Here is a 10106-nt window from a genome sequence, read left to right on the forward strand (position 1 = left end):
ATGAGAACATCAACAGGAAAAGTCTAAACCTGAAGGCCCCTCTTCGTCCACTTCCCAAACTCCCACTGTCTCTCCTCCTACTCCTCCTCCTCGTCTCCTGTGTGAACATCTCGCTAGGGTTTCTCTTTTGAAGCAGACCACCTTTGTCCCTCTTTCTGCCAATTAGCTCAGAGGGCCCCTCACTCCCTCTGCACATTGCTTACACACAGAGGTGCAGAGCTGGAATGCTGAGCCCCTCCCCTCGAGCGGTGCAGCTGGCTAATCCCCCAACAGACAGACGGGCACTTTAGAACCTCAACAAAGTTGTCAAGCTCAACCAAACATTGTGGAAAACAGTTGAATGCCATCAGTAGGAATGGATGCTTCTCCTTCGTCGCCGATATCCACCTTCATTTAGACGATTCTATACCCCTACACTGCAGTGTCTGAGGGATGTTTTTGACTTCACACTCAAATCTGAAGCCACAGAGTTCAGAGTCTGAGCTCCATTCACCCGCCTCACTATGAATGGCCTTTGTTGGAGTCTGAATTCACTTGCAGGAAAAAAAAAAAGAAAGCCTCCGGTACATAAATTAACCACATTTTGACCAAGAATAGTTTATCAACTCCCAGGTTCATCAATGTTTTTTTTTCCTTTTCTATGTGCTTCACTTTGACTTTATGAATCAAGTTTCCACCGTTTCATGATAAACACTGGAGCTTAACAAAAGTAAATATAAACAAAAGCTCATCTTAAACATGTTTCTTTATTCCACACCCACACAAAAGACTGAGCTTTCATAATGAAGGGATAGTTTATAATGTTCAGTCTTTTGCAGCAGGTTTATGTCCCAAGTTTGACTGACAACCGGTCAAGTTCATGACAGATAAACAGGTTCCATGTCTCTTTTCATCATATGAAGTAGAAAAAACCCTCACAACTGAGCAGCAATGTTTGGTTCATTGATTTATTGTCACTTTATCATAAAGAGTTAATTATTTACACTATTCTCAAGAATAATGAGTAGTTTCCTGGAGCGCTAAAAGAAAAATGCCAATGTTTGAACAAACGATAAAGTGGTGATTGTAAAGCATTTAAAAACAAAAAACCTGCATTTTAGTTGATTTTTTCCCCACTCAACAGAGCAGAGGAGCCTCATAACAGACACAAGCAAACAAGAAGCAATGTTGTCCATACGTCCATCACTGTACTTTTTTTTTCTTCTTCTTCTTCATCCCCAGAAGTCGGCGCTCTCCATACTAGACTTAATGTCGATCTGGTTCTCTCTTCTGGCTTTGGTCACCAGGTTGGCCTCTCCCTTCTGCAGGCGTCTCCTCTGCGCTGCCTTCTGCTGTTTGCCCAGTTGCCTCCGCACCTTCTGACGGACCACCTCCTGCCGCGCAAACAAAACCAACAGCAGGTGACTACAGATGAACGTCTCCACAGGCCAGACACAACATTACTCAGCCATGTCGCCTTGGTACAAATACCATTTTATTTACAAACTGCAGCACCATGTGCGGGCGCTTCAGCAAAGCCCTCTTGATGTAGGCGGAGCTGAAATAGCTCTGGATCTTATACAAAGATAACGGAAGGAGGTATTTGGGCAACAGGTTACAGAAATGCAGACGCTGTAGCAGCTTGAGGTGGTTCAGGGGGAGCCGAGCTGTGAAGAAAAGCTAACGTAACCAATTTCCCTCAATAAGCAAAAGAGGAATATGAAGGCAAAGCCCCGACTCTTCCACATTAACAGGAGGCATTTCAGACGGTCCGTCCATCTGATTAGGTTTCCCTCTCGTTCTATAACGTTGGAGGCAAACAGGAAAGTCTGACAGGGAGGAAGTCCTCGTGTTGGCGCAGGCTGCCCTGATGAGGGTATGTCTCCTGGGTGATCTGTTACCACGGCTCCATCCTGAAGAGCTGAGGAAGTTGTGGAGGAACAAATATGTCTGGGCTTCTTTATGCTCTCTACTATCACCATGACCACAAGTAGGGAAAAAAAAAAAAAAAGAGTAAAGGTTGATAATGATGCAACTTTCAGAAGACAGTCACAACCCTGTCAGTGTGAGCAAATGCCCAAAGCTGGTGCTGCTGTGAACAGGAAACACTATAGCAGGCCCAATTAATGAATTGAGTCAAAAGCAAGTTGAGACATGAAAAATTTAGTTTTACAAGATAGAGTGGCTTCATGTGAAATTCTCAATTCTATTTTTATTATTTCTGACTACAATTCAGAATAAGTTATAAGATAACGGATAATTAATGAGATTAAAAAAACAAACCATTTGGGTTTCATAAGTAAGCCAAAAGCTTTGTAAATGTACATTTATGTTTAGGGGGTCTTTATCACACTTATGCAGACTGAGTCTCACTTACTGGTGGTATTGTAGAGCAGCTCCCGACACTTCCCATTGTGGCTTCGCTGTCTGTCCTCCTCCTGTGTTCTGCAATTTGCAGAAGGCTCTCCGAGTCTCTGCAGGGCCACAACAACAGTAGCTGTTACTTTATTGTTCCTGGATTTCTAATGTTGCCAGGCTACATGGGTCTGGCATGAACTTTTCAGTGGGTTTACCGAAAAGGTTTGAACTCCTTGTTGGAGGCGGAAAGGTCTGTCAGCTCTGGACAATCATCGTTTGCTTCTTTCACCTCTTCCTCTAAAAGCTTTTCTGTTTCCTCGTCAGCCCCTGCTGCAGACGTCACCTCAGCCTCGTCCTCGCTCGCTCCTGCGTCCTGCTTGTGTAATTCTGCATGCGTGACCTTCAACCCTTCCAGCTCCCGGATTGCAGAATCATATTCCTCCAAGTCCAAGTTGTCCTCTTCGTCATGCGCTTTCTCTTCATCACTCTCTTCTTCTTCTTCTTCCTCCTCATTATCATCTTCCTCAGGTCCAGCAGGGTCCAGCAAAGCACCATCTCTCTCCAGATCTTTGGTGAAACCACTGGCGGAGACTTCAACGTCGAGAGAATAAGACCGCCTGCGGGCAGACGTAGAGACAGAAGATCCAAGTATGAGAGTTTTCCACTTTGAAGTCAAAATGTTACGCACAATTAAAGCAATAAAACGTCACCTCCACCTCTGTTTCCTTCATGTGCATGTGAAAAACTGTTACCTGATGTCTTTAAAGGTAGGAAAGAGCTCGCTTTCATAATTGAACCTCCTCGCAAAGAAATCTCGGATACATTTCACGTCTCGATCAAAATACCTGCAAACAGAGAGGACAAGTAAACAAAACGTACAGTGTCTAAATGTTTGCATAACAATCAGCTCCATTGGCCGAGAGACCCACCATTCAGCATTGGGGTGTGATGTAGACACCATTTGAGGGAAGTCAATCATGGTTATGTGGTCCTGGTCATCCAACATGAGGTTGAACTCATTGAAGTCTCCATGAATCAGGCCATTATTCGCCAGTTTCACTATAAGCTCCATGAACTCGCTGTACAGGGCTGATGGATCTTGCAGCTCGTGCACCTGGCACCTGAAGGAGTGGCACAAAGCACTCGCATGATGACAGGATTATCAAAACTCCATTCAAAACTAGGATGAATATGAGCTTGTTTACATACAGTGGATATCCATTGATGAGCTCCATCACTACAGCATGTCTGTTGTAGTCCACAGGTTTGGGAACAGGAAAGCCTCGCTCATACAGGGCCTGCAAGAAATGACCAGATACATTTGAAAATCTACAGCACCACAAAATTTAAAGCATTATGTAATGCTTGGAAATGTATTTTTAACAAAATCTATTACACATAAAAACACCGCAAGCGTCTCATAACTTGGTTTGTACCTTCATGTAGGCAAACTCTTTCATGGCAGAGAGACGGGACAGGTAGAGCCAGGACATGTTCTTCCTGTGCTTGTGATAATCTCTCTTGTTTTTTAGGTTCCTGAATGAGGTACGACCGAGTCGGTGCAGCTTCAAAGCGTACTGCTCTCCTTCTGGACTCGCCACGATGTAAATATCTACCCAAAGAAAACAATATAGCAGCCGATAAAAGAATCACCGAGATAACAAAGCCAGGAAAACAAGGCAAATAAAAAAAATCCTCATGTTGAATAAAATGATGAGAACATGTTCTACTTTGTGAAAAAGAGTGTATGATTTTCCTCGATCTGATAAAAGTTATTATTTCTCATTCATTACGATCAATACAGCATCTACTACGCACTCTCACAAAATATACACGACATTTTGCACCAATTTCAACTAAAGCATTTCAGTAAAATGAAAAAAAAAAAAAACGGAAAAAAAACCCCAGTACATCTAAAAGTATAAATATTTAAAATTTTTTAAGAATTCTTACCTGATTCTTTGCCCACACCCATTTGATTACCGACTGACAATATAACATCCCTGGAGCACAAAGTCTTTAGAGCCAAGTAGTCATATCCTCCATAGTTCAACCTGTAGCCCTGCACAGCTGAAATCAACAAACATAATATTAGAAAAACGCTGACCTCTATATGATATCTACTTTTAAATCATTTGTAGCGTTTTCTATTTTTTTTTCTTACTCTTTGTGCGCTCATAGGCTACAAGTTTGTGTTTCACAAGCTCTCTGAGGATTTTGTTGCAGCCGCCATGCTTGAGGCTCGCGATCGATGACAGAAGGCTGACGGGGACAATTTCGTGATTCTTCATCCCCATTTCAACCTGTGTGTAGAAGAAAGAAGTAATGTATAATCTATAATGAGCAAAAAAAACGGGTTAAAGAAAAGAATATTAATATTACTGCAAAGGTGAACATAAGAACAAATATTAGATTCCTGCACAAATACATCTCTTTATATAACAATGCAGCTTAGTAGAGAAGGGTGCAGCTTCACTTGAAGGAAACGATTCCTACTTTTTCTGATATAACAAGAAGATGAGATAATAACTTGATAAATCTGGGCAGATCATTGTTCTTGAATGAACAATCAGCACAACATGCACTTTACACTGGCTTTTAACACGAACTCAGTGTACTCACTATCACAGAAAAATCATCAATTAGAAAGTATATATATATATATATATATATATATATATATATATAGTCAGAAATTGTAGCTACACCCGGAACGTGATCGTTCAATTTTGAACATGGCTTGACGTTTTAATCACAAAATAGGCATTTAACTTATTAAACTGTAAATAGCTCGTTATAGGAGGATTTTGTTGAAAAGGGGAGGCTTTATAACGAAAAGACAAGATCTAAGTCACTGAAACAACGAAACACAATTCACCAGCTCATTGTCAACTCATAATGAACCATCGTCGTACAATTTCGATATTATACCATGATAAAAGGAGAGAAGCTTTCAGTGAACAGCGCACCTAAGCTAGTGCATAAACACTTCATTGAACAGTCTCTTACCGCCGTGAGAACTCGAAAGTCATCTCGAGATAAATATCTCATCACTACGACGTTCAGCTTCCCCATTTCACCACGACTTATCACACAGCGAAGCTTTATAAACTCTTCTTTCCTGATATTTCTGGACCGTGTTTTAGTAAACACATGTGCAAGAAGGGAGTCGAAGGAAAGAGAAAAACGTCTCTTCCGGTGTACGTCGTTACGTCATCATTACACGACTAATGATAAAACAAATAAAACCACTCTGACTTCCAAAATATAATTAATGGATTTTCACTCACTCATAACAATTTATACATTTGAATACAACAACAAAGTACAACAAATATAACAGATTTATAAATGTAATCTCCAGGTGGTAGACATGGCGTCCTTTGAGCGGAGGATGGCGCTGTGGCCCCAAAAAACAAACTGAAACTTCCGGCACACTTCCGTATAAATATGGCGACATCCTGCATTCCGCAGTTGGGTTCAATGAGAGGAAATGTCATCCAGGGCAGATTTAAAGCGGGTTAACTATTGAGGTAAGTGCTCTTTTCTTTTTCTTAGAAAAGCATATCAGCCTGCCATAATAACCACAGGACGGCTTGGTGTTGTTACGTTTTGCAGTTTTAAAAGCAGATGCATTAATGCAGGAGTGCACGCAGTGTTTTTATTGCTCTGAAGCTCTACATTTAATCTACCTATTGGTGAACTCAAACATATGGATTTTTCTTGCAGGTTCCATCATTTCCCCAGTGCTTTTATTTACGTTAGGGTGTTAATACTTTTATTACTCGACATGATAATAATAACTGTATGTATAACGTGCATGAGATCAAATATTTTTTTCGAGAAATGTGATTAAGGCTCATTAAGAGACTTACTACTGCAATGTATCATAAAGGCATTTGCAATTAGAATAGAAATACTTTATTAAACCAAATGGACAGTCTTTACAAAGTAGTAATAGCTTACAGTAAACATGAATACAATGTTAAATATGTAAATAATTAATTAGAATATTGAATGACGATATGTACATTTTTCAGCTTCAAGGTAAATCAATTCATACAATATACACAAGGGCTTAACGATAAAAAAAAAGACTATTAATAAAGAGGGCATAGTGTTGGATGGAAGGAAGGAAGGATTTCCTTGTGGCTCTCTTTCTTTTTTACAGACTTATTAACCAAATTCAGCTCCTATTTTTGATCAAGACATCATGGAGGTGTTAAGAGTGCTTGTTCAGGATGGACCTCAGTTTGGACCCGATCCACCACTCTGAGAAAAAGTCACTCATCATGTCACTGGCCTTTCTAGTTAGTTTGTTGAGCTTGTTGGCGTGCCACCACTCACTGATAGCTGACCTTCAGCAGATGTTAAAAGACCTCAGAAGAAAATATGTTGTGGCCCTTCCTGAGAGTGTTGGGGTTCTTAGCCCAGCACAATTTATTGTCAGTGAGTCCAATTAGTTTTCCTCATTAAGTGATTTGTGAGATTGTGCCAATATAACTAATGATTGATTTTCATTTTTTTTCCAGATGCAACCATCTTGTGCCCAATCAGTGAATGTTGACCATTCATATGCGCGCCCCAAGATCTGGATTACCACATTATTGAGTGATGAACATCCATATGCACTTCTACCAATAGTTTCTGTCGTAATCGAAGAATCTTCTGACATAAAACCTCACACAGAGTCACCCAGTATCCCCATAGCGCCTGTTGAGTCTTGTCTGTCACCCTCGACTGCAATCTCGGAGTCTTCCAAGTCCCCTTCTCCTTCACGTACAGAAAAAGCCACCGATGCATCCCCAACAGCACTATCTGTGGAATGTAAAACTTCCCATGTGAACTGTCCCCATTGCTCCATGGTCCTTCGCAAAAAGAATTTATTTTTACATATTCACAGAAAACACGGGGGACCAAAGGACATCACAGCGGCATACCACCTTCAAAGTGTTCTTGTCGATAAAAGCCGTGGGTTGTATGCCGTCAGAAGAACCTCTCGTGGTTTCAGTGTTCCAGTACATGTGCAACGGAAAACATGGGGCCGTCAACATGTAATAAAATGTGAACTGGAGAAGTGCATGCAGTATCACCTGGATGTCATGCAGAGTGGCCTTTCCCACAGTATGTGTGCTCATATTCGCTCTATTGATTATTGTAACGCTACCGCAGCCCAGGAACAGCTCCAGCACAAGGTGCTTGAGGAGATGTTGGAACGGAATATTTTTGATGAGTCCGTGGCGGCAGCTTGCAGAAAGAGGCAAGACGAAGCGGAGGAAGCCCACGTCCCATTGTCTGTCTTAGTGGACCTTGGTAGTTCACAAAATAAAATATGCCTCTCAGTTAATGAGCCAAATTTAGATCACTGCAGTTCTTTAGCGAGAGTCATAGTGACCTACAACACTGAAAGAAACTCCTGGCATTGCCCCTGTGCCAAGGCGTGGACATCTTGTCCTCACAAAGACGTTGCCATGTGGCACCTTTTCCAGACTCACAGAGACCTTTTTATGTCTGCGTCACTGTCGCCAGTGGCCACTCCCGCCACCAGTCCTCTCCACACTGCAGAGATTGAAAGATCTGTGTGGTACGTTTATGAGAACAAAAAAATACCTGCTGCCCTCCCCGAGAGTGTCACAGCTCTGAAAGCGTTGACGGACTACCCCTGTCGGCTGATTCCAGCAGAAACGGGATGCAAGCTGTGTCCAGGAAGTCCAGAACTGGAGGAGGCCGTTCAAATCACCAACAATGCCAGAATAGTTGGCATGGATGGCGTCATCTCAAGTGAGTACTGGGGGATTTATTTTGACTGTCCGGCTCATTCCGAGTCTTAATGCTGGTATCCTGTGTCCATTTCAGATGTCGCAACTTACAACCGAAGGTGTACGGAGTGCAAAATGATGTACCGATACCAGGAGTGGACAGATGGTCTGCATAATTTCAATGACAGAGTCATTCTTACCCTGCAGCTTTGTGCATACTTGAGGGATAATCTGCAGGTGTGTTTAAACGGTGTGATACCAAGTACAAGGAGTTGTGCATTGAGTTGCATGTTGATTCCTTACCTATTAAATTTTTTTTTTTTTTTTTTTTTTTAACCATAGAATCAAGTATCTGTCGCTCAAGTAATCAACTCACTGGAATCTTTGTTCAAAATGACATTTCGCTCCCCCGACCCAATTCTTGACGGATACTGTCAATTCGAGGCACTTTGTAAAACAAGGTACAAATACTCCTGTACGAAGTGCGGCTTTTACTCTCCGGTGTTGACGGAACGTCACAGAACAGGAGAATTCACCCCAGAGGGTATGACTCTGGTTTTATTTCCATCTATATGAATATGGGTCAATGCAAATGTGATAGTTGTCAAAAAAAAAAAATGAATTACTATCATGTCATTCACCTGAAGGTTTTTTTTTTATTTTTATTTTTTAACTTTTGTTGTATTTGGGACTTTCAGTGGATGAACCGCAACAACCGAATGATGACTGTAATGGAGAAGAAGACACCGAGGAATCTTTTCGTCTTCACATGATCAGCCGAGGATTTTTTGAAGGTGAATATTTCAAAATGCAGCAACTCCATTCGTTGGTGACATGCGTACTTCACAATAAAATGTATTTCAATGTTTTTTTTTATTTTTTTTATGAAGACTCTTCACAGAACCCTTTTATTGTTCACCCGTCTTGTGAGACTTGGACTGGAAAGGAGACTGAGAAAGAGCAGCCATGCCCCGGTCAACCAGGGCTTGCAGATTTGACAAAGGAGCACTTGGTGAACAAGCTGCTGAAGCAAAAGGTGAGATTGCTCAATCAGCTGTTGTGTTCATTTTAAAAAATCTAATAAAGTTGTGCACAAACATTTAATCAAGCCGTCTATGAAATGCGTTTGTCACAATTAACGTTGTACAAACAAAATCATATATTTTATTCCTCACTCCTCCACCCTCACCAAAGACGACCAATGATCATTAATATCTTTTTTTTTTGTCATAGCAAGGAATGTGTTCCCCCCCCCCCCAAAAAAAAATCCTCATTCCTGTGTACTCGATGTGCTTTACACAGTATCTTCTTGTACAGGTAGCCACTATCCCAAAGCTCTGCAAGTCATGCTGTGTGGACACGGAGGAAGACCCCCTGCTGGTTGAAGGTTTCAAGCAGGACTGAAGTCTTCTGCTCTCCTGGACTGTGGATCAGACACTTTGTTGAGCGCCGCTTTCACTTATACTGAACGTTAGTGTACACCAGGGATCTTTTTTATTTAGTTATTTTAAACGGGTACAGCACTTTGTAGTGCCGCATTGTGTAATAATGGTGCAATGTGTATTACCGTCGCATTTTGAAATGATATTCTTGAATGGATTTTTTAATAAACTTTGCCGCAACGTTTATTACATGTGATCAAGACTTTTATTACAAAATGTGGTGTTATTACACAGAGGTGAAAATGTATTACATTATTACATATTGCACCATTGGCGCCACACACCTGTTATGTGTCACTGACTTTGTCTTGTTCCTGATCCACGTGGGCTGTATATGTGTGTATATAGTGTACAGTTCTGTGTTTTTTAATAGATATTTTTGCAGAGGAATGCGTTTGTATTTTCTGTAAATAAAGCAATAAAAAGGCTTGTAATCAATCATATTTCCATCTGTGTATCTGGGACAACTGAAAGGTTTCACATTTTAAAATTGACCTGAAATAATTTGGCTGAATTCAATCAGAATCTCCCTGCTGTAATACATTGCTGTCTGAAACATTGCTTAAAT

At 41.1% G+C, this 10106-nt stretch overlaps 1 protein-coding gene and 1 long non-coding RNA gene across 2 annotated transcripts; one reads left to right on the forward strand and one right to left on the reverse strand.

The window, feature by feature from the left end:
- Positions 1-1020: 1020 nt before the first annotated feature.
- riok2 (RIO kinase 2 (yeast)) lies at positions 1021-5497 on the reverse strand. Its single transcript, XM_080499814.1, has 10 exons — positions 5347-5497; positions 4502-4640; positions 4291-4407; positions 3774-3949; positions 3547-3635; positions 3267-3458; positions 3090-3182; positions 2553-2954; positions 2357-2453; positions 1021-1373 (listed from the first exon to the last, which is right to left on the reverse strand). Exons 1-10 carry the CDS (start codon positions 5410-5412, stop codon positions 1212-1214), a joined length of 1533 nt encoding a protein of 510 aa, XP_080355940.1. The 5' UTR covers positions 5413-5497; the 3' UTR covers positions 1021-1211.
- Positions 5498-8484: 2987 nt separating this feature from the next.
- On the forward strand, positions 8485-9808 carry LOC308132366. The gene is made up of 4 exons (XR_013936692.1): positions 8485-8640; positions 8795-8890; positions 8987-9132; positions 9414-9808. It is a non-coding gene; the product is annotated as an uncharacterized lncRNA (long non-coding RNA).
- The last annotated feature ends 298 nt before the right edge of the window (positions 9809-10106 follow it).

The sequence above is a fragment of the Blennius ocellaris genome, assembly GCF_963422515.1.
Source record: "Blennius ocellaris genome assembly, chromosome: 7".
Classification (NCBI taxonomy): domain Eukaryota; kingdom Metazoa; phylum Chordata; class Actinopteri; order Blenniiformes; family Blenniidae; genus Blennius; species Blennius ocellaris.

Bases quoted from the DNA above. Each gene is read 5' to 3' on its own strand.
- riok2 (XM_080499814.1), bottom strand. From the start codon at position 5,412: ATGGGGAAGCTGAACGTCGTAGTGATGAGATATTTATCTCGAGATGAC. The intron at 3,459-3,546 runs GTATGTAAACAA...CCACTCCTTCAG, and splicing joins CTCATCAATGGATATCCACT to GTGCCAGGTGCACGAGCTGC. The intron at 2,454-2,552 runs GTAAACCCACTG...GTGGCCCTGCAG, and splicing joins AAGGAGTTCAAACCTTTTCG to AGACTCGGAGAGCCTTCTGC.